At 40.8% G+C, this 25070-nt stretch overlaps 1 protein-coding gene across 2 annotated transcripts in view; it reads right to left on the bottom strand.

The window, feature by feature from the left end:
- Window positions 1–25070, bottom strand: part of NEGR1 (neuronal growth regulator 1) — a 224132-nt gene that overhangs the window by 113578 nt on the left and 85484 nt on the right. For both annotated transcript variants that reach the window (XM_065842400.2, XM_065842398.2), the window contains exon 2: window positions 10997–11229. In XM_065842400.2, the coding sequence (XP_065698472.1) occupies window positions 10997–11229 (233 nt within the window). The remainder of the gene's footprint in view (window positions 1–10996; window positions 11230–25070) is intronic.

Here is a 25070-nt window from a genome sequence, read left to right as displayed (position 1 = left end):
ACTGACTTCTCCCAAAACCTTCTCTCATCTTTGAAAATAAACATGTTTTCCCACTGATGAAGCACAAAGAAGCCAAATAAGCTTACGTTTTCTGTCTTGCTGCTCTTGTTTTTATTTATTGGACCAGTCAGTCCTTACCCCAGCCAGGCGGTTAAGCCTGGGGAGCATCAACCTCCCAACTTGACACTGGAATGGGGAGGAGACATGGGAGGGGAGAAATCAATCTTTTTCAAACAGGAAAATCTAGCTTGGTGCTGCTGAAAGAAAGCATGAAAAGGCTGACAATGGTATTTTCAAATAACAGTCCTGGTTAAAACGTTATGCTTCTAATGCAAATCTAACTCATCAAAAGCAAGAGGTTTGCTAATACTTCATCAAGGCACCCTGAGCGATGCAGATGGCTACAGGATAAATTAGGGGCTGCTTTGAATTCACATTTTTGGGTGACATCTTTTAGCCTCGCCTACACTTGGGATCCCTGCAAACAACAGTTTTACTATGTATTGTGTATGACTTGCCCAGATTTCCCCAGGATTCAGGGAGATATGTGTGACTTTGCCCTTCGAGTTTGTGGCACAAAACACGCTGAAGAGTATGCAGTATATAATATATATATATATATTGCAATATATAATATATTTCATGTATTCCCCTGAGAAGCTGCAGCTTGGTGCTGCCTTAGTGTAGTCAGGAATCACCACAAGTAGCTCAGACTGTCACCGGGTTGAGGGACCCTTTTACCCCCCAAAAAAGGGCATCACCCAGTTGATTTTTCTGTCATGTGCAGCTGTCCCTTTTTCTTGCTTCAGTACTATTTACAATGTTGGCATACGTAATTCTGCCTCTGTAGGAGTGCACAAGAAGAGACACAAAGTAAACAGGCAAAGACTGTACATAGGAGATTAAACCGTTGGAGACTAATGATGGCACCATTACCCAAAGACAACAACTCAATCATTTAAACTTCATCAAAAGGAAAATATAGAACAGGTTTGTCAACTGATTCCTGAAAAACCCATTTCACACTTTTACAGATGTTGCTATCTAATTATTCCAATAAGACTAGCACTTAATGGGGTTTCAAAATTCTAGATGCTAATTTCAATGCTTGTAGGCTTTTAAAGTATGTAATATTGACATTTACAATGAGTTGGATTTATGGCACAGTTTCTCCCTGTTAGATGAAGTTGAATGTATGTGCAGAATTACCTTCAAAAATATAAGGAGCACAGATCCATTTTTTTTCTTATTGGTTAGAAGTAGTTTAGAAGTAGTTTGAAGTTCAGCACTGCCCTGTAAACACAGTACTGCCTTCCAATGCTGCCAGCTGTGAGAAAAGGCAAAACATCTTCCCATATTCAGCCTCCACATCCAGCATATTCATACTGAATTACGCCACAGTTTGACTCTTAATGTGAATACGTACATGGAACTTGCATATACACATCCACATGTATGTGCTTGTGCACCCTGGTATTAGATACAATATATACATAATATACACACCACTGATAGCAAGTGTAAACAGTCCAGAACTCTAAAGTCTCTTCTGTTCCTGTCAGTCATCTACGTGACTGTGGACATTTCACTCAAAAATAAATGTAGGTGAAACCAACCTCTGCTAATGCCTTACTGGCTGGATTTTCATATTGCTGAACATCAGAAGAGCAATTTCAGCCTGTGAAATAAGTTTGATTTTATCCCCTCAAGTCCATCAGGGTTCCCGCTTGTGAAATGGAAGGTAATATTTTTTCTCCATTTAGGAATAGTAATGCAAATTTAATTTAAGTTTAAAAATAATAGAGCTATATATGGGTAATCCTTATTTGCTTATTGTTGATGCATTGACTCTAACCTATAGCTAATATAAATGAATTACTCCTTGGTTGAATGTGTTTCCAATATTTTTGATCACTACAGTGCAAGCAAATTCAGAAAGGTCATAATGTCCAAAGAGCAGCATGAGCTGGGAATGCAGGAACCCACGTGGGGCAGCAAAGTGCCCTGGCTTGGAGGATGGAGCAGCAAAAACCTGGGGTATTATTGCTGTGACATTGCACCCCCTCAGCAATGTTTCCATTACCATCACAGGCATGTTTGATCCCCACAGCTCCAGGAAACCTGATCACAGACTGGACAAAGATGCAGAAGCAACACCAGAGCAGAAGCCAGACCAGTTCACTCCCAGTTTGCAGGACATCATCCTAATTACATCTCCAGTTTCAATAAAATAATAAGTTTGTAAAAACTTGCACTTATTTTTTAAATAACTTCAAAAGGTGAAGTGCTACAAGTACATTTATAATTTTTTATAATTACAGTCATTTTTATTATGTTTGTATACTTAGAATTGTCTGTACTGATACTTGGAACAATATTTCCAGTGTTATAATTACAGTCACTTAATCTGCATACAGCCAGATAAGCAGCTTGAAAGTAATTTGGAATTTCATTATTGTGGCAAAGGAATGTGTAATTCTCAAAATCTTCACTGTTAACCAAACAAGGTCACGTCACGCAGCAAAACACACAGAACGGAGTCTATGCTGAGGTTTCTGAGATGCTCTTCTCTCTAGTTTGACGAAGTTCATGAAATTTATGGCTCCTTTTTTTCCCCCTGATAAATTATTCTGATGTCTAGAAGAGTTGCCCTACAAAATATTTTTTAATTTCTAGATATTTGTGTCCAAAGACTTGCTTCTTTTTTCCTGTAAATAATTAAAGAAAACAGTCCCGTTGTCGAGAAGCTTGCACAGCACTTGCTGGTCTAATAGTTTGGATTCTGCTGCATCACACCTCTTTAAAAAAGAAACTTTGCATCAAGGAATATTTCAAACACTTTCTCAGCTCATTCCATTCACCTCTGTAAAGTCACCTTTCCCAAGTACCAGTAATTCCGCAGATGTACAGGGATCTCAGCCATCCCACAGAGATGCCATTAATCATGTATGTGGTAAAATGACTTCTCATTGGCAGCCTGAAGCCTTAAATAAGATATTTATTATTTTCAATAAGTGACTGTTTATGAAAGTTCAAGTGAACATGGTTATGATATTGTCTCTCCAGCAGCACCAGGGAGCAAGGATGCTGCAGGGCACCTTTTGCTCTTTGGGATACCTCTAAATTCAGCGCAGTTTCGATTTGTCTCACGTTTTAAACATTAACTGGACTTGACAAAAGGATTTTATCAGATTACAGCATTTCAACCAGGACATTTAGTATGTCAGATGTTATTAGTTTTAATCAGGCTAAAAGCTAGTGGTTGACCCGGCCTCTTGGCAGAGCCGCAGCAGATGTGCCGCTCTCTCGATGGGGGACGCAGCCAGGCACTTGGGAACCTGGATGTGCCCTTTTCTTTTATTCCCCACTTTCTTTACAATCTGGTTCTATAGAAATGGTTTTCACATACAGATCTATTTTTTCATTGATTACAGAATTCCTGATATGGCATGTTTTAATCGTGAGGAAGAACGTACTAAAAATCTTACGAAAGTTTTGACTCTCAAAATACTTTTACTTTTTTTTTTTTTTTCCCTATATCCTTTAGAAACAGAAGATAAGGATTTTTGAAACTTTGAAAATTTACTTGAGGGAAATCAGTACCTTTGCACCTCCTTAGCAAGACTTCACTAAATATCTAGAATTAAAGCCTCTCTGCAAGATAAAACCAGCATGTTCTAGACCATGGTGTGGGATAATTTTTACATCCTCTTTCAAATCTAGATGATGAAAAAGAAGACGCTCTGAGTAACAGTTGCAGAGATTGGTCTCCAACGCTCTCCAACACTATTTAACTTCCTTTGTTAACAACACTCCAAGTAAAAATTAAACTTTTAAACATGGGACACCTTTTTTTTCACCTGACAACTGACAGTCTAAAATTACCGAGGTAGAAATAACAGGAAATCCAATGAAAAAAGAATCAGATAAATCACAGTAATCACAGTGTTCACCATGACAGGCAGCAGAAAGCTCAATAAAATATCAGACTTCTTACTCAGGGTACAGAGTTCTGAAAACACTTGCAATGTGGAAATGATGGCAACGAATAACAAAATAATTGCTATCTCATTTTTTCTAGGCCAGCCTAACTGCCTTTAATTGAATCAACAGGATGGTGAAAAGGCATTCAGAGAGGGAATAACAGAGCCCACAGGAAGGGCAGTCAGAAGAACGTGTCCTTATATGTAACTAAACCCTTAAAAGTGTTATAAAGCCAGATTTTATGTCTTTAAAATAATGTTCCTGCAGTTTGTTACAGTTACAAAATAAAGTTTTGGAGGATCTGTTCAAATGAAATTGCATTTGGCTAGAGCGACTGTAATTAAAATCTCTGCATTGCCACACTCTACTTTCAGATGACGATTGTATTTCTGAGGTAGAATAGCGGAAAACCAGCATTTTAATTTTAGTCTTCCAAGCAAGTCTCATAATGACTGTTGACTCTTTCTTTAGTGAAATTATAAGAGAGAATAAAAATTACAAAAACCCTACTGCCCCAACAGGTCGTGTTCACATCATCTACTTCAGCTCATTCTAAAGCCAAGCCACAGATTTGACCTGTTTTTGCCTCACTGCCAGTGAGAACCAGAAGAGACGGAGCACAGGGCAGACACAGCTCCAACTCGCTCGGCCACCAATTCTCATTCCGATTTGCCTTTCTTTCCAAAAGCATTTTTTAAATCTGCCTTTTAAAAAGGCTCATCATTTTTTATACTGCTTGGGTTTTGCACAATATTGCCAAATGATTATTTTTGTTTTATTTGAGGGAGGTTGCCTGTTTATAGGGTGGGAGCTTCCCAGAACCATGCTTTAGAAAGGACAAGAAAAGTTTTGCTCAGCCTAAAATTTTGGTGGTGTTCGACTTTGTTTTGTTTTGTTTTCTTTACTCCATTTTTTCCCTCCTTATTTCTGCTTCTGGTGTTGCTGTATAATGCAAGAAGTTGCTGGAAGACTCTGCTTCACACACCCTTTGCAAAACTCTCACAGGTAACAAAACAACTCATTCTACTTAATTCAAATGTAACAATTAATATACTTTGGACCAGAGAGCAAATTATTTTTTTGTGTGGATTATCCTTTGCCTGCAGATTTCAGAAGATGGAAATTTCAGGTTTATGATGGAAATCCAGTTGCAGCCATGACTATAAAAGCACATCCAACATTAAAGAATTATGAGTTTCAGACCAGTACAGCCCTGTTCTACTTCAGTAAAATATTCCTGATTTACAGCCTCTTAAACAAGATCACCCACTAATGCAAACATTTTCGGTGACTTAAGTCAGCTAAAGAAGGGGAAAAGCCATTCATACATATTTTAGAGAGATCCCCTGCAGCACATTGAATGCTGTGAGAGGTAGAAATGTGGGAGGCATTTAATAAATGGATAAAAAAATCACAAATCCTGAAGAAAACACTCTGATGGGTCATTATTGGTGCTATGCTGCTCGTGGATGCAGCGGCACTGCCCAGAACACTGTTTGCTGGAGCAAACAGGGGTTCATTCAGCTGGGGGGGGGTCTCTCTCATGGAGCTGCCTCCCCGTCCAGAGCCATTTTTCTGCCTTTTTCTTCATGTGCTGAGCAGGGACAAGACGATAACAGTGGCTGGCAGCAGCGAGTTAATTTTCTAATGAAAACTGACATCCTACTGAAGTGCTAGCAATTTTAAAGAGTAATGGATTGTCAGTTTTAGCTGGGAAGTAGTTGTTATATGATTTTGGAAGTCTTTTGCATATTTATTTTGTCCCGCTTTAAATAAATTTGGGTAAGATTTATCTCGTTAGCTCCAAATGCAAGTCCCTCTTGGCCTGATTGGGGAAACAAATTAGACTTTGCAAACATCTCAAAGACTAAATCAATACATTAATATTTAGGGGACATTAAGGAGGTTTATTAAACAGGAAAAGGGCCTTGAGTATTACTTTGAAAATATTATCCATGTTTAAATAAAACATATAGCTTGCAGTTTCTGACTCAATCTATAAATCGTATTTACATAGATAAATGAATTATTTCTGTGCAACGATGAGATGACACTGAGGGGGAGGATGGAACCATGTCCCACTGGCGCAGGGTCTCTCTGGGAGTAGCCCCAAATGTGCCCAGATTAAAATCAAAATTGAGATGTCAAGTAACTAGTGTAAGGAAGTTTTTCCATCACTGGTTCCCTGGTGCCACCGGTTCCCTGGTGTCACATCTGGGTTCTGATGGCATCAGGGAGGCAGGTCCTGGTGGGATGAGGAGGGCAGCAGTGACCGGGGGAGAGGTGACAGGGGGTGGCAGAAGGAATGACACCCATTATTGACACCCCAAAGCCTAAACGAGAGACCTATTTGAGCTGTGCAACCATGACAGACTATTATAAACACAGCCTTGACAAAACAGCCCGGGTCCAGACTGTGCCCATGGCTCCTGGAACAGCTGTCACCAGAGCAGTGTCACGTCCTCAGCCACAGTCAAGGAAACAAGCAGAGCTGCCAGGTCCTCAATCCTGTCCTCAAGAAGACCACAGTCACCAACATCACAGTCACCCCTGTCCCACCAGACCCCCATGGGAAGGGGTGTCCCGAACCCCCGAACAGCCCATCTCAATGCGATGGGACCAGCACCATCCCCTCAGCTCTCATTACAATTCACTTGTAGCTGAGTTATGTTGTCCTGGTCCTGTAAGGTCCTCTCCCTCAGCCAGTATCCTTGTTCTCCCTCCCCAGGATCCACACCATGTGCATTAACAAAGGATAACAAAATTCTCCCCATGCCCTTATTTCACAAGGTTAACCAAAGCAATCTCTTCCAGATCTGTTCCTCATCCCTGTCACCACCCTGGGCAGCTGAGGTCCTTCTGGACACCCTGCTCTGGCATCTGCCTCCCTGGGGTCACCAACAAGAGGATGACTTGTCCTCTGTCCATATGTGCAATCACATTGTTACCACATCCTGATGCACGGGGAGAGACGGAGGTTTCAGGCTGGGACCTGTCGCTCTCCCCCGTAGTAAAATTCATTCTCAAGGACATTGGTAAACATGTCTTAATATTTCTGCAAATTGAAAGGGAAACACAGCTTGGAGGATGCAATTTAAACTTTGATAGAATAAATGTCAGATTAGAAATGGCAACCTTTTCCTAGAAAAATTATGAGTGCAGTAAGAGTTATTTCATTTTTTTATTTCACTGTGGCAAACATCTGATGTTTAAATCATCTGCAGTTCATGACACTGCACATCAAGCATCTGGCACTGAGATAGACTGAGTTGATTACAAACTCCTACCTTCAAAACTTTTAATTAATTACTTCATAATTCTCACTTCTTTTTAATAAGGTCACTGAATTAAAGTTAACTAGATTATCATCCTCTCTTTCATGTGATCTTGCTTTCATTGATGCAAATGTGGGCTAAAGACACATTAGGCTTTTTCCTTTTATATTAACTATCTTGATTAATTTTCTTGGTACAAAAAGGTGTAGCTATGTAATAAGTATCAGTGATCTAGATTTGACTTGGTGGCTTCTTTACAGCACTGAGTTGGGATTTGGGAAACCAAAATCCAACCTCAGGGTCTGCCAGAGGTTGTTTCCTGACAGCCTGAGGCCAACTCGCCAAACCTCTCAAGGTCTCTGTATGTGGGACGGCGATGGAGAAGCTGCTGCTTCCCATCTGCCTTAGTTATGCATTGGTCACGGCACTGGGCAGGAATTTTTTGTGTGCAAAGTCTGTGGTTTAATGTGCAAGTGTACAATACTTAATGCAATGTAGCCTAAACTACATTTTGGGATGCTATTGTAAAGAGCCAGAAAAAAAGATAAAGATTGAAGAGAAGTAATGTGGGTTGGATGAATTTACTGAACGTAACATTGTAACTGCCAGGGACCAAACAGGGACAATTTCCAGACTTAGCCAGGGATGGTAGAAATGTCGGGTTTGTGGCCTGGGCCTCTTTAACTTTCTGTGTTTTACTCATGAAAATTAAGGCACTTCTAGCTCATTAAATGTATTTATTCTCTTAAAACACTTACACAAATATGTTCAGAAACTGTCAGCCCAAATTGCAAAGAAGAGGATATTCAAAATGACAGCTACAGAATCTGTGTGGACCCCCCACACATATCAAAAAAATTTAAAAAAAAAGGGAAAAAAGAGAGTTGGATTTACGTGGGTTTTAAAGTGGAGTTTCACAGCAAATAATTTTGCAGTCTGAAGTCTGAACCCATTTAGGAGCTTGTGATTGGACATCAGCCTTTATTCATTTAATTTGCGGCACAAGACACACACCCCTGGCTCTCCCAGCTCTGCTGTTTGCAGCAGGACAACGTCTTCTTTTGACACAGCACAGCCTGGAGGGCAGAGGAATTTTAAAAGCCTAAGACTTTGCTTTTAAATTTTCTTTTTCTCCTGTTGTTTCATGTGCTGCTCTAGCTCTGCTGCTGTTCATTTATTCACACTGTAAAAGGAAACCCAGCCCTTTGACTAAATGATTTTTATACTTTGGTAAAAGACCTGCTTTTCCCTTCATTTATTTCTCCCCAATAGCAGACGTTGTTTCTAATCCTGAAACACAAAGCCACGAACAGTATTAATAGGAAACATAAAACTGCTTCCATAAAATGTTATTATATCATCCCCATGAACCCTATGCAGCAGGAAAGGATGCCTTAAAATAAGCTCCTGGCAGCAATTAGTTGTTTGATGTCAACCATCCAGCCAGCGGTACCCTTAGCCAGGCCAGTTTCCATCTCAAAGGATGCACAAACTGCACCCTGAGCCCCAGCACAAGGATGAAGCGATGGCTCTGTGAGCTGTGGAAGTACAAAGAGACCTGACTGAAAGTGCTCACAAGCCCAAGTCCCACCTAGGGCCACTGGACAGGTGACAACAGCACCAAAAGTGATGTGGGGCTCTCCAAATGACCATGCAAAACCCAGTGGTGATTCACGGCCTGGTCCCACCCCTGTGGGATGAGCGACTGGTGCGACTCGCATCCCGTCCCCTGAGCATCCACTGCACAGAAGATAATTATTAAGATCTGCAGTAGTATGTACATATAGATATGAGCTAGAATGGAAAGAAATGGCCTCAGTCATCACCAAGGTGGGATGGGGCATCCTCCAGAGCTGTCAGTCCCACTCTGCTGCTCGGACGATACCCGACCCCTTTCTGTAAGCAGAGACCCAGCACCTTTACCTTCTTAGGACTAAGAGAACTACAGGGGAAAAATACAAGGACAGTGATTTTTTAAAAATTTGTCTTGAAATCAGTGCACTTGTTCCAGCTGTGCCTCATGGAGCTGATTCTTACTTCCTACACAATGAAATAATATTGGAGGAACTGAATATCTATATATACAATTGCAATAATAATTGATACTGCCACAGCTGCTTCATTCCAGCTTCCCAATCCGACAGCATCCAAACCTTTCTGCAACTCCTGAACAACCCACCCACATCAACAGCACATTTATGAGTCTTCACGCAACCGCCACCTCTGAGCAAGGTCATAAAAATGACTAAGTGATGGCTTTTTGGCTGTACTAATAAAATAATGCTTTTTATGCAACAAAGACACTTGGCTCTTACCGAGCTACAGTCTAACATTCTTACAATCAGGGTCTAAAGGTCTAGTGGTTAAGGATAATTAGTTTGAGAAGCATTTAATACACATTATTTCTAAGGGATTTTGGTGTGCCATATGGATCAATAGAGATTGCCATTTAAATTCTTCTGTTTGATATTCATTGCTTTATTACTCATAAAAATGCAAAAGAAAATTTTAATGATGATTACACCAAAGACTAATAAGTTAAAGCCTTAGGTTATACTTTGCATTTCTGAAGATATAAATGCAATCGCTTAATAATTATGCATATTTTTAACTATTAAGTTATTATTTCTCTATACACTTGTAGTTAACCTAATTAATTTTAAGCTCCTGTTTATATGTTTTATACATGCAACTAATTGCCAATGGTTTTTTTAGCCCCTTGCATGAGGGCATTAACTATTAGAAAGACAGCCAAAACTAAGAACTGTTCACCCTGGAACAATACAACGACTGTTCTCTCCTTGTGTGTAAAACTGACCCTGTCGTTCTGCAGTGCTTAAAACAGAAAACTGTCCCACAGAAATAAGTGGATTGTTCTTATTAACAATAGTGGAATCCCAGTATTTCTGTGAGAAAACTGGTCGGGAAAAAACAATAAACTACGGATTTTAATGCAATATCAGCTCATCTTAATTTATTTTTTTTTAATGAATTTATATTGAATTTCTAAACATAATGGAATTTCTGGTTTAGAAAAATGGCTTTATTCATTCTAGTTTTCCTTTTTTTTTATGGGTGATGAGTTAACTCTTGTTTTCATAATAATGCCTGCAATAGTACACACCAGAGAAGACACTTGAGGTGCCCAACTGAAATACCACATCTTTCAAGCCCAGTAAAATTCACAGAAAACTTCATCTGTAAAGCTGCCTGTGGACAGGACACATCCACGCGGGCAGGTCAGCCGAGGGCTGTGGGGATAGATGTTTCTGCCACTACTTGGTAGCAAAGTTCAAATGTAAAGGCTGTAAAGCTTTTGTGAACCCAGCACCAGTGATGCCCTTTGAGACGCTGAATGGGCTGAACATCACGCAAAAAAACCCCACATTTGGAGCCATGCGGGAGACCTACGGCAAACCAGCAGGTATCTGCAGGGAATTGCACCTCCACGGCTACACCCCTATGTTCCTCTTCAGTTTTTACATCTTGTGCAATTGTCAGCAGAGCAGGATTGGGATTTAAACCTGATTTTGACAAGCTAGAAACCCTTGTGGTCTAATTATCTGCTTGCAAGGGTCCAGAGCACATACAGGCTATGGCTACATATGAGAAAGAACAAAAGAAATTAAAAAAAAAAAAAACAACTTTAAAATGCACTTAGCTGACATGTCCCATCCACAATTTTCTTTTTTCTAGTACATTTCAAATGATTATTTGCAGTTGGATTAACCACCTACCGTGTACGGTTAAGTGCACCTGCATGGTTCTTGGGGTGTGCTGGGTCTGCACGGAGCAGGTGTAGGGACCGTCATCTGTCACGTCCACGTCCTGGATCTGCAGGCTGTATTCTCTTCTATTTGCTGTTGCGATTGAAACTCGAGGATCTACTGACCACTTATCGCTTCCAGCAAAAATAATACTCGACCGATTCAGCCAGGCGCCTTTTGAAGCTCCATCTTCCAAGTAACACCTGGGAAAAAAGGTGAAAGCATAAGTGAGGAAACATAGCAGGTTTTAAATAACATTGACTTACTATTGATTTTTAGACTGAATACAGCTATATTAGAGTTGAACCTCAAAATATGAGCCCTTTGTGAATTCACAAATCATCATGAAACTAAAAGCCTATTTTACAAACATACTACAAACAAATATATTTTTCTGCTATGTTCTTCCATTCTGATTTTCCTGCTGTGAGTGTTCAACAAAACAGTAGGTAGAAAGTCTCAATTATTTCTGAAGCAGACCCAGTGACTCCATCTCTGCAGCCCTTTCTGCTCCAGTTCCAGCCCATAAGGCTCAGAATGGGACACAGGCGCCCATGCAAATTCTTGTCCTTTTCCTAAGACACACTAAACTTCTGCTTGCTTAGTTAATGAAACAAGGGACTTTTGCAATCAAAAAGTATAATGACATTTTAGAATTCAAACCAATATTTTTTTATTTCCAAAAGATTATTAGATTTGTCATTTCTAATCTGATTCAAGGCATCTCGTTTAAAGCAAGCATACATTCAATTAGCATGGATTTCCCTGCTGACAACAATGACATATGAAGTGTACTTTTCAAAACATCTTTGGGATGGCAGTGACTCAAACAAATCTTTGTTATGCCATACTTTAGCTTTTCAACAATTATTATTAGAACAATAACTTAAGATGGTGCTGTTCAGGGGATAATAGCCACCTTAATCAGAGCTTGGTGAATAACACCCCACGATCAGGAGATGTACCCCAGACAGATTCCATTCCCTCTAAATTTTGGTTCAAAAGTATAAATATAGTCCATAAAGACTTTGTTTTTTCAAAATGAGTAAAAAGTACAGCTTGAGAATGAAAACACATATATCTGAAGAATTTGACAGCATTTCTACACAATATCTCGGGGGTTTGAACACAGCAGCAGAGATTGCGAGGGAACCGCGAGCTCAACACACCAGTGTAGGTTTCACAATCTGCCTGGAACGAATCAGCTGAGACATAAAAAGAATACGGTATATCACAAAATCTAATCTGTAGTCTGTTTCACCATCTGTAGACTCAAAAGTCAGTCGGGGTATTAAAGGTCAACGTTAATTGAAAATATTTTCTGTAGATATGCAACAAAAAAAAAAAAACATCCAGGCAAAACTGTAGCGTAACCTTCTCCCAAGGTAATTAGGCACCACAATATGCTGAGGTTGTCAATATTGTGTATTATTAGAAACCATTTGTAACTTCTCTCTAAACCAGCTTTCCATCTCTTGTTGCTCGCTGCATGTTGGTTTGAGGAGAACTATGTTGCGAAGGGTTCTCTTCAGTGTCACCAACAGGTCCTGAGAGCAGCAACTGCATCAAGCACCAGCACCCAGACTTGGGGGGACACTCCGTGAGAAGCCGGTGAGTAATTCTGACAGCTCTTCGTAGTGGCATGGAGTAAATATCAAGTTAAGGGAGTGGTAAATCAGTGGCATGCAGGCTGCTGGGGTAAAACTGGTCCCAGGAGATGCTCTAATTTTTAAAGCAACTGGTGGCTTTGGGGTAGCCATCAAGCTTTTCTGTCACCTGGCAAGAAGGGAGGGATGCTGATGACAGGAGAGAGAAGCGACACCACAGATCACTCCTCAGTCCCACAGGCACTGTGATTTTCTGTTCAAGGGATGCTCAGATAACACAGTCCATGTTCTGCTCTGCAGTCTCTGACAGCAAAAACCATCCCCAGGAGAGAGGGACGCTCCTCTCAACTGAGCCAGAGCCGTGGTCTGTGTCAGCAGCCAGGAAAATGCACCAAAGAGCAGCAAGTTGGGAAAGAAAACAGGACCATGGGAAGAAAACCAGTAAATAAAAATGATGACAAGTAAAACCAGCAGAGCACAGGACTATGCAAAGTGTGAGAATCCAACAAGAGCGCAAATACCAGAGAGGTTCCAAGTACCACCTTGCCATAGACAACAAAATATTTGTCATTAAAAGGGGAGGAGAAATAGTTTTATTTCTACATAAGACTGAGCCTACCTGGAGGGAGGGTAAGGATATTTAACTACGGCTCAAAAACTAAATTAACGTTATACTTCAGTTTTCCATGAAGAAGATGACACCCAGCACGTGGAAAAAGGTGGAACAGTGAACTGAGTCAACGGTGGAGAAAAACCCCAGTGGAGACACACTTGAGAGTGGAAACTACAAATCTGGGGGCACGTGGGGTTTTTATAAACAACTTGAAAGTGATGCTACACCACTTGGAAATCAGAAATTTATTATCTACACTTAAGGAAACGTGGAGAGTGAATCAGGTAAATTTTAGACTAACCATCATGCCCACAATAGAATTTGAGTCTTTAAAACAACTTTAGAATTTGAAGGGAAGTAATATAAAGTGCAACAGACTAATGGTACATTTCTATTTGATAAAGAGGTTTTTACATGAAGGAAATCCAACAGGAGAGAATGCATTAGATCTCATCTCTTTGATAAAACATTAAAATAGTACAACTATGGATACTGTTGGGTGGGAAAAAATGGTGATTTCACAACTTAAGCATATGGTGGTATTGTTTAAGGGGAAAAATTACATTCCCTTTAGGAGTAAGAAACTAGAAGCATCGGGCTGAAATTCTTCAGAAATGGATCATGAATATAACCATTCATTTAATTAATGGTCTCAACATGAAACCTGAAAGAGTTCTGAGAGAAGCTGCAGACGATAGGAGATAAAAAAATCTGTTTGTATGGCAGAGAATGGGGATGTGCCGGGCAGATGACTTTGAGGCAGCTGCTGTGGGGCCCTGCGGGGGGAGCTCTGTGGGACCTGTGCCCCTTTGGAGAAGACAAGGAGCTGCTTTCAAAGTCTTATGAACATTTATAAACTGATTCTAATGAACAGAAGACCAGGGACAAGCAGAGAAACCTCACATCCAGTGCTGTGTTTCTACACTGCACTCCTTTTCTACTGGTATTTCAGCAGCAGCTGGATACAGTCAATTATAAATTCATATTTTTGAAGTTAGCCTGTAGTTTCAATGGCCTTTTACCATTTTACTTAACTCCTTTGCTTTTATGCGCACACACACACATCCCAAACCATGCAAGAACACATTAGCACTGTGGCTTCTGCCCACAAAAGAGAAAACCAGCCATCTCCTCTCCCCACACACAAAACCGGCCCCAAATTCTCTGCTCTCTGTGAAGCTTGTAAGAAAAAAAACCAAATAGCTGTGTTAAAAACAAACAAACAAACAAAAACAAAAAATAACCCCACCAAAGTTGAAGTTTTTTGTTAGCAATTAAAGACAAAAATGGAATTCTCCTCAGATGCAAAATGAAGCACTCAGAGCATCTCCAGAGAAGGGGAGTGCTTGGGGATGTTGCCGTGTCAGCTGCAGAGCATCCTCACAACTCTCTCACAGCACCTGCTCCAAAAGCCTCGAATGTTCTCAAAAACTTCTCCTACAAACACAGCCTGTCTTGTATCATGGCTTTCCTGGTGAGAAGAGGTGTGATGCAACAGCGTAGAAAGGAACACAAGACCTCTTATTGTTTTACTTCATATACAAAGATTTTTTTCTTAAAATATCTTTCTAAATAAAATAATAAATTTTGCTTTATTAATTTCTAAGTGCATGAGTATCAAGGATAGAGATGAAAACTTGGTCAAATCAACTTTCTTTCATACCCTGCTAATTAAAAAGAAAGTATGCAATACACAATTGCCATAGATCACACGAAAACCAAGGATTAACTGGAACAGATTTTTAGCTGTTGAGAGAGATTTTCAAGGCTGATAAAAAAAATAACCTCACAAAATATATTTCTAAAAATGTAACCAAGAGAAAACTTTTCAGTCCTTTTGTTCAGACCCTGAGCATGTTGCATGTGGAATAACGTTGGCATCAAACTAAACATCCAACAGTAAAACATTCCTCACAGGAATGCAACCTAATTTTTAACATCTATTCATAAGTCTAATTATTTTTAGAAGTTAATAATCACACTGTAGCACAGTTAAAGGAAATATAACAACCACTAAATAAAAACAACTTTTGCTCTTTTTACCTTAACACTGCTTGGAAAAATATTGATTAAACTATAGCTGAACTCAGAAGAGAATTCTTCTATTTTTAAACTTGTAAGACTGGAAAAATGAACAATTTATTTTTTAGCTGATGATTGTAATCAAAAATTCTCTACTGAACAAGCATAATAAATAGATTTTAATGTTAACTCTCTTATACTGTGGAAAGTATTTTATTATTTTTCTGATCATTATTAATGGGGATGATCTTCTGTAATTTGTAAGTGCAGAAAAACATAGTCTCACCCAGCTTCCTTACAGTCTTTAATCCTCTATTTCTGACACCTCCCACTTTCCTAGCCCTCTAGTCTATTATTTCCCCATAATTAAAACACAGACCTATTAATCTCTGTAAAAAACAGTTCTTCCCTGTTGCTTAATTAAAATTGCACACAGTCCTTTTTTTGCAAGAGCCTTGGCAGCAGGGCTGGAGCTGCCCCCTTGCTGCCCATGGAGCTTCCCCGTGTTCCACATGTTGCAGGAACGTTTGACACCTGCCCATCTCTACAAGGCAACATCTGGATAGTGCAGTGTGGTTCAAAAAGATGAACCCAATTTCAAAGCAGTATATTTCACCATGGCAACATGTTACGATTACACAAAAATTTACAAACGGTTTAACGAGTTATTGAGTGGGAATACTTTGAATCTCTGTGCCCCAGCTTTTCCAGTGGTAAGAGTTTCATTCGTGGTTGCAGAAATATAGTGATTGCAAATTGGGTCCATCAGTTGGAAACACCCTGTACTTGGGCAGTACTTAAAATGAAAATTTTCATTCAAGTAGGAGCAAAACCTCTATTATCCTCACTTCTTGGGCAACTACTTACTGGAGCCAGATCGCAAAGCTGAAAGGATGAGTAAGGTCAAAACTGTAGTATAAATCTGTAGGTAAATTCAACCCCCACAAGCCTTTAAATACACCCACCCCATGCTCCCACCTCCTGCCCTGGAAAATGCCACTGAAGCCAAGGCAGAGTCATCCCAAACACATCCCTGACCTGGAGGGAACACTGAATGAGACACGGGGAGACAATTCCTCCCCCAAACACACCCCGAAAGGGCAGGATATGACTCATGCCTGTGTGGGCTGTGCCTCTAAAACCAACAATTCTGTTGCAGCTCAGGTTCAAAGTTCTCTCTCATTTACAAAAAGTCCCAAAATCCTTTATTTTCCTGAAAACTTAGAAGAATTTGACTTGCAAGTTGTTACATTTCAAGATGAGAGGTGCTCTGGGTGCTGATGGAGCACCCACTCTGGACACGAGCATCCCCATCCATCGCCTGCCCACGGGTGAGTGTTCACCCACCCAGATGTGGGGCTGTTATTGATTACTACAGCATCTTTTTTTTTTTTCCCAGTGAAATTGTTTTCGGCATTGAGTTATAGCCACTCTTCTCAGAACCTAGAAAAGCTTTGCAAAAAACCTGTGTCACTAACATTTTTCTGCTTTAAAGGAGAATGGCTTTGAGCTGCGCAGCAAGTGGAGAGAGAAACGTCAGGGTCAGGGTTCAGCCTGGAAAAACATCCAGAGGCTCTGAACATGAAACGATACGTTCACGTCCAGAACCAGAAAATCACACCAGAAACCTGCTGAGAGCTTTTACAAAGTCCTTTTACTGATGATCTGATAAATGCCTTCTCCAGGTTCTCTGTGGGTTCTTCTGAATAATATCTTAGAAGTTGGTTACACTTAAATAAAAATAACTCAGGTGACATTTTAAGTGATCATTCTACTTTTGTAATCAAAATCAGTTTTCTCATGGCTACTATAGCTCAAACCATGGAATTCTGCATAAAAAACTGTGCAGTTGCTCATTATTACAGGTTTTTAAAAACTGTATTTACAGAACAGTCTCAGACTGTCAGGGAACTGATGCATGAATGGCTGGTGGTTGGGTCTGCGTACACCAAAGGTTGAATTCAAGGTTGTCCCCACAAAAGCAACACTATTTATTTATGAAACGTGCAAATATCAAATTATCCTGCAGAGGGAGACTGCACTGTCATGAATGGGACAGAAATGTGCACAACCTGATAAACTACGTGGAAAAGGGGAGACCAGCAGTTGTTTTAAAACAGAGTTTTAAATCAGAACACCAAAGCTCTGTCTCACAACAACCAAAAAGGACTGAAAATAAACAAATAAACAGATAAAACAAAAGGCTTTTTTTTTTTTGCCTACATCTCCACTGTGTGTCCATAGATCTACCATCAAATTGCTTTTTGCTTAACAAACGGCAGCAGCACTCGGCTGAGATGTGATGAGGTTTCATTCTACCAATGTGCACCTTCCCAGCACCCACTGCCCAGGGTGCTGAGCATCTTGCCCGTCCTGCCCAGCACAAACATCAGACCCTTGTTCTTTGTCTTTTTATGTCAGTGGTGGAAGAAGCTCTGATTACACACCAAGGTGTTAACATGCACAAATAAGCCTTTTGCCTTTGATCTTTGCTCTGCATGTGTTGTGCTTTTTAAACACCATCCACCATGGCTGGTACCAAATATTTTTTTAGAGCAAGTTTTCTCTCTGAGCTACCAAGCCACAGCGTGTTTCCGTACAGAGGATGGAGAAGCTCCAGAGCCAGTCCCTCCCAAACACCAGGACAGAGATGCCCCAGACCGGTCCCTCCATGGCTACCCAGGCAGAGAAAAGCCACCTGGGGGGATATCTCAAAGAAACCTTCCTTACTCTTCCGAGAGCATCTCCTCCCCTTTCAACCTGAACAGACCAGACGTGCCTGAGCCATTTTACCCAGGGTTCGCAGTCAAATAATTCATTTAGCACCATATCAATATACATTTATTCATAATTACCTCCTTTAAATAAAGATGTTCTTTCAAACTGACTACCCTCTATTTTCTGCGATTCTCAGCACTCTATTACATCACTTTCTAAAACAGAAGCTCACAACTGGAGATCTGCAAACTTACAGAGAAACCAAGATAAATCTTTAAATATTTGCTGACCTGTGGCCTTTTCTAAAAGAAGCAGATACCAGCATGAGCTTTTTATCTGGCAAACTGCTTGAAATAAATGGGAATATGTGCTACCTGAATTTTCATGAGTAATTAGCATAATTAACCTCCCTGCTCTGCTCCTGTGCCACTTCCACTGCTTCAGAGAATGGATGTGCAGTTTATTAACCATGAGAACTCACTGGGTTTTCTCACCGGGTATCTGGCCTGTGGATGGAATGAAGAACACGACCAAGAGAGGAAACAGGACAAAAGAACTGGGAGGAAAACCAGAATATCCTCTTCATTAGACACCTCCAGCTTCCTGCTCTTATTAACTCCTCTGCCTTGAGATGCTTTAGGATATTCTAGGAAATCTGTCTGCGCATAAAACATGGAATAATCCCTAAATCTGAAACACTTCAAACAGAATATCAGTAGACTACTCGTAATTAATAGCAAAAGCGTTTGCTCTTCTACAAAATTTTTAATGTTATCTTCTCTACAGCTGATGTTATTTGAATTTTGAGCTGTACGGGTTTCAACCTCAACACCTGGCGATCCATCCCAACCAGGTGAGAGACACTTTCACAGGGTTTCCTGGCCCCCAACACTCATCACAACCACAATGTGCATTTCCCAAAGAACTGGGTTTTTGCCATGGCAAGGACAGAGAGACTGTTGGTATCACAACTGCAATAAATTCATTTGTTGTTTTTATTTATATGAAAATATTCCCATCCCTTTTCACTGATATATTTTATTATTAAGAAGAACAAAACAGTAAAGTATAAAGCTAAGAATTACTATTTATTAATTATTTTGTGGGAGCACATAATATCTTCTCTTTGAAGGCTCAAGAACAATATCATGCAATATTATTGGTTCTGATAGTCTTGGCTTCATTTTCAGAGAGTAATACCCAACCTAATCGTATTGTTTGAAATATTAAACAGGGGCTAGCTGCTGCATTTGCTATTTATTAGTTCCTACAGATTCGTGATATAGAAACACTGACTTCCAGAAATTATGAAGAAGAAATTGCCAATGGAGAAAAGTAACACTGCGATGCTTTGTCTTTATTATTTGCACCTTTCTTAAGGGAAAGGGGTTTTTGAAAATTCGAGAGCCAATCTTGTTTATTTTATAGGACTGGGTAAGTCAGCTGTTTCTTCTGATGGTGAAATCCAACCCAGATGGCATTCCACCCACCCCTGTTTTTTGGCCACACAACACTGAAACACAAATTAAAGGAACAAAAAGCAACATAAGCTCTGAGACCATGTCAGAGCAAAACATCATACCTAGAGAATGAGAAAACATCAGGTCTGTGAACATACCCTGCTAGTTTCCAAAATTTTGATACCACGGCATGTTACTGAAGGATTATAGCATCCAGAAATATATAACAACATTAAAAAAGCCATGATTCTAATTAGGTGCATTTATTTCAGCCTCAGAACAGTTACAGTCTTTACTTTTAATGCTAAAATGAAAGAAAGGTTTCTTCACTGGTGCAATAAGCTCTGACAAAAAAAAGAGTGTTTACAATGGGAGACTATGGCAGTAACATGCTCGGGACACAACAATGGGTGTTGGACTGCTGTTGTACCAAACATCCTCAAAAATTCTGTAACATGAAGACGACCACAGCATCATGGCAACATGGCACATCACAGGGAGGGTGAGAGGACTGTGGGCATCACTGGTACCCGGGCACGGAGCAGCCCTGTCAGCCTGGGCTGGGGAACCCAGCACTGAATCATAGAATTGCTCTGCTTATAAAATCGAGTCCAACCATAACCCAGCCCTAGCACTAACCCGTGTCCATGAGAACCTCATCTCCATGTCTGTTCAACCCCTCCAGGGATGGTGACTCCACCACTACCCTGGGCAGCCTGTGCCAATGCCCGACAGCCCTTTGGGGAAGAAATTGTTCCCCAGATCCAACCTCAGCCTCCCCTGGCACAACTTGAGGCCATTTCCTCTCATCCTGGTGCTTGTTCCTTGGGAGCAGAGCCCAACACCCCCGCCCCCCTCCCCGGCTCCAACCTCCTTTCAGGCAGTTGCAGAGAGTGAAAAGGTGTCCCCTCAGCTCCTGTTCTCCAGGCTGAACCTCCCATTTCCCTGAAGGAAAACCCCCAGATCCCTGCTCTGTTGGGTGAATCCCCACATTGTGTTGCCCAGAGACCCCTCACCAGTAGCTGAGCAAGGCTGGGAGATGGCCCTTGGCTAATGAAGAAGCCTGTCCTGGCCCCTGTATCCCTCCCAACATGTCCCCCATCCCTCCTGCTGCCAGCACAGCCACCGGGACTACGCTGAGACCCTACTAACCCTGATGCATTGGGAAATGCAATGTCTGCCTGCAGCAACCCTGCAACAGCAAGCTCCTCGCTACCTGTGCGTCTGTTCGGTATAAAATGCATCAAAAATAATGCAATAAACATCTGTAGGCAGAGGTGTGGGTGTTCCTGCTTTCCAGAGCCCTGATAATTCACCTCTCCCTTCTGACAAACCTGCCCCATGGGCTGCAGCTTCCTGGCCACAGGATTTCTTAATTAACACAAACATTTTATGTTCCTCATGAATAGGGATTTTTTTTTCACCAACAGGCCTTAAGGAAAAACATTCTTTCCAAGTGAGAACAAGTTTGATTTTAGGGTTTCCTTGCAATAATATCTACAGCAGGAGTGGGCAGGACACAGGAGGCGGGAGGTAATTGTGTGCTGTACCTCATCCTTTATTGGATCAGTATTGACCTGGGACTCTTCTCAGAGAAGGTAATGCCAGCCCTGTGATACGATTCTCTCCAGGTTGGCTTAAGTAAAATAACAGAGTTAACAACAGAAGCAAAGCTACCTAGAGAGGTGTAATTCATCATGGAGTGTTTCATGCCATTATCTTAAAAACATACAGTGTAGTAATCACTTGAAGTAGTGATAACACATAATTGTATGCTTCTCATAAATTATAGGTGAATGGGAGTTTCAGCTAATGAGTGCCAAATAGGAACTCAGGAACCGCCGTGATTACAGAAGATGTGGTGATGAATGCATTTATTATTGGGGTATTACAAATTTTTTATAGCAGAGATGGCAAGTTTATAAATAAATAACCAACCACAGAGATACATGCATGTCTAACCAAGACAACTAACTTATTAGCCCGCAGTTCAACCAGCATCTCACACAAAAACGTTTGAAAGCTTGATGAAAACAAAGCAAAGGAAAACAAAGAAAGCAAAGCCCCACCCAAACACCTGCATCCATGGGTTTGCACACACTGTCCTGCCAGCACTTGTGCAATACACGCTGCTGCAGTACTCTCAACAAAAATCAAACTTTTGCATTGTCTCCTATGGAAAAACAACCTTCTCTCCCCCCAAATAATTAAAAGCAACAATGCACCTTCATGGGATAAATGAGGTGATGCCCAAATCAAAGACCTGGACCAGCTCTGCTGGAAATTGTCCTGGGCAGCACTGGACAGGCTGTAAAACCCTCCAAAACCCCACCCAGAACGCAATTCGGAATTTCTTCTTCCTCTGCAACATTCACCATCAACAAATGCTTTTATTTTACAACAACAACAACAACAAAGGCAATATCCCTTTGGGGCTTCTCCCTCCTCTCCAGGACAGGAGGACTGCTAGAATTAGAGAGAAAAAATGTAAATGTAAAAATAAACAATCAAAAAACCCAAGCAGAAAAGTTACAATCCAACAAATGCATTTGTGCAACCTTAGAGTACAAAGCAGACTGATGCAATGGGTTGGTGCTTCTGTGTCTGGAAGAATCTGTGTACTTTTTAAAATGATGCAAATATATTAAACCTTACGGAAAAAAAAAAAATCCAAAGGAAAGTATTCTGGCATTCTGGAAGGTATTTTGGCATTTTTGCAAATAGCACATTTCTCACAGCAGTTCCTCTGCAGCCTGGCCTGTGCTGTGTCTGCCCAGCCACTGCTGCTTTGGCATCACAGCAAAATCAGCCAAAAGGCAGAGCCAGGGAATCTCCTTTGCTCTGGTTTCCTGCATTAGCTTAGACTCAGCTTTAGGTTCCCCTCCAAACTCTGAATGAAGTCTGGTTGGGTTCTTCGCTCTCTGTCAGGCAGCACAAAGATCACACAGAGCTGCACCATGTTTCAGGTCAGCACACACTTAGGAAAGTGCAGCTGGCAGACTAGACCATTTCAACAATTCCGTTTTGGGAATTCCATTCCGTTTGAGAAGTTATCTTCATCCATCCACAGAATGAAAACAAGATTTAAAAATCTCAAAGGCTTTCATTGAAACAGAATTTTCTATCCAAACTAATAACTGAATAACTCAATATGTATGACCTCTACTAGGGCTGATACATGATTTTGTCTGTGCTCATCTCCTAGAACATTTAGTGTGCTGATATACTGCCGTTCGGAATGTTAGTAATAGAAAAAAAAAAGTAAATTTAATTGTCCTGCAGTCCTTCACTATAAAGGATCTTTCAGGAGAAATAAGAACAACCTTTTTATTTACAAGAGAAAGAAAATGTAATAGTTGGAGCTGCAATGTATTGATGTCTCAAGTATCTTGTAACAGCACTGAATGGAATAATTGCAGATAATCACTCCTGGGGTCTTGCATGGGCAGACCCCTCGTGGTGGTCCTGGTCTCTGCTCATGGGATGGTACTGATGGGGACATGAGGAAAAGGCAGGTTAAAGGACACACCTCACCATTCCAAAGAACTTCAGGAACTGATAGCTCTTTCTATATATTCTCAATTTCCATCATCTGAAGGATATATCCTGGATCCAATTCCTTTCGTATTACTCACATTTAAGATTCAAATTCAAATTAAGTCTCGCTGTGCAAGATAATGGAAAATATTCAGATAAAGTGTTTGCTTTTAGAATGGCAAATTAGAACAAAAAGGCTCTGAATGTGCTGGAAGATAATAAACCTGAGTTCTTGGTTCATGTGGTGCTTAGTTTTCTAGTTTTTTTAGAAGAAAACTGCGTAAAATTTTCTGTGCTTAACTTAGTGATGTAAAATGTAAGGCCAATACCATATGCTTTTATTATCCCAGCAAAAGCAGTATTTTCTGTATCTTTGAGCTGAGCCTGAGATAAATTTATTGCCACATGTACGTGCAGGATGCCACATGTGTCTGACATGGGCAGCAATGCAAGACCAGCAGCAATGGGAAGTTCTCCACCATCACAGGTCAGGTCATAAGAACTGGCCTGTGGGTCTCCTGTAAACTGGACTGAGTGGCTTAGTATAAAACTGAGAGGATGCTTTAAACATATTATACGTGTCCAAATGTTGTGCCTAGACTTGTTATTTTTTGTCCCTGTGCTGCTAATAGGATGAACATTTTTCTGAGCATCTGAGAAGCCCATTCTCATTTCTCATGCTGTATTTCCACTTGACTCGCTCTTTGTGAAAATAAATGTTACCGGAGGAATTCAGCTTTTTAGAGGAGGCGGCCGAGGGAGTCGATTCCTTCACCAAAGTGCCATCTCCGTTCAACCGGCGCTCTTTATCTTCTCGCAGCAGACACTCGCATGCTGCCCCCGTAATCCACTCTGCAGAACGTGGCCCATGACCATTAGGCGCAGTTACAGCGGGATAATCACAGCTATCGATTCCGACACGCTGCTTGTGCTGCAAAACCTCCCAAGATCTTCCCCTGTATCACACAGCCAGTCCTAGAGCACATCACTGGATGAGTGCAGACTTTTTTGTCTGCTCCTAATTGTTGCTGTGGATTCTTATTTACAATGTAAAAAGAATCAAATGGAAACTGCCTCATAGTTGATCAGAGGTACAAACCCTGATTGCTGTGCCTGCACACAACGCACACCTGCGCTGTCAGGTACGTGTTGCTGTTGCACACAGTAAATAATTACAATGCCCTGTCTATATCCAAATCCTGACTTTGAAATGGCAATGCAATTTCTACCAAATGATGATGACTTTTAAACGTGTTGATTTTCACCTGGACTGCTCCAAGCAAAACCCCAACTGAGCCCAGCACAGCCAGTCTGGCATCAGCACCGCTGGAGCCCTGTGCCCGGAACCCCAGCCTGACACCGCTTGCTGCTGGAAGGGAAAGAGCAAAATCGGATCTTTTTATTGCCTTCCTGGGCTCCAGCTGCCTTCAGCACAAGCCAGCAGAAATAGTGATGCTGTCAGTCACTGTGTAGACCACAGAACACCTGGGCTGGAACAGACCTCAACAGACCAACTGGTCCAACCTTTCAGGCGACAGGGAGCCTAGTCAGAAGTTCCATTTTCATTTAATTTAATTTCAGATAAATGTACCCTTTACTGGGCACAGAAAAAAAAGGCATTTCTCAGCACAGGTTGTTTTCTGAAGAAATAAGCGATAGTGCACAGAGAGGAAGGATAAACCGCCTGTCCAAACAAACATTCACTGACTACCTGTATGCAGCTATTTTGATAATTACTGGAAAATCCACTTGTGCCATTCGATTCTCTTCGGAGATGACTTTAGCTTGCACAACTGCTCTAAGCAAAGTGATACAGCCTGGCAGCGTTTACATAACCTGTGTAACAAGGAGCTGTTTCTGAGTGGTTTCCTTCAGCACATCACCTGTAAACAAGCTTTTTAATAGAAACAACTAGTGGGAATTCCTTTTTTCTTTTCCCTTTATGTTTTCCCTTTGAAAAAAGTAGATCCAGGGCTTCCTATTCATGTTCAAAATATGTTGCCTATTCATTTTACTTGTAAAAGAGCTGGAAAGGTAGAATCACATCTTTTGAAAGTTAACAATCTCACATCAGAACAAACAGACTT

This window comes from Patagioenas fasciata, chromosome 6 (genome assembly GCF_037038585.1).
Source record: "Patagioenas fasciata isolate bPatFas1 chromosome 6, bPatFas1.hap1, whole genome shotgun sequence".
NCBI lineage: Eukaryota > Metazoa > Chordata > Aves > Columbiformes > Columbidae > Patagioenas > Patagioenas fasciata.
The sequence above is the reverse complement of the archived record's forward strand: the minus strand, read 5'-3'. Positions and strand labels throughout refer to the sequence as shown.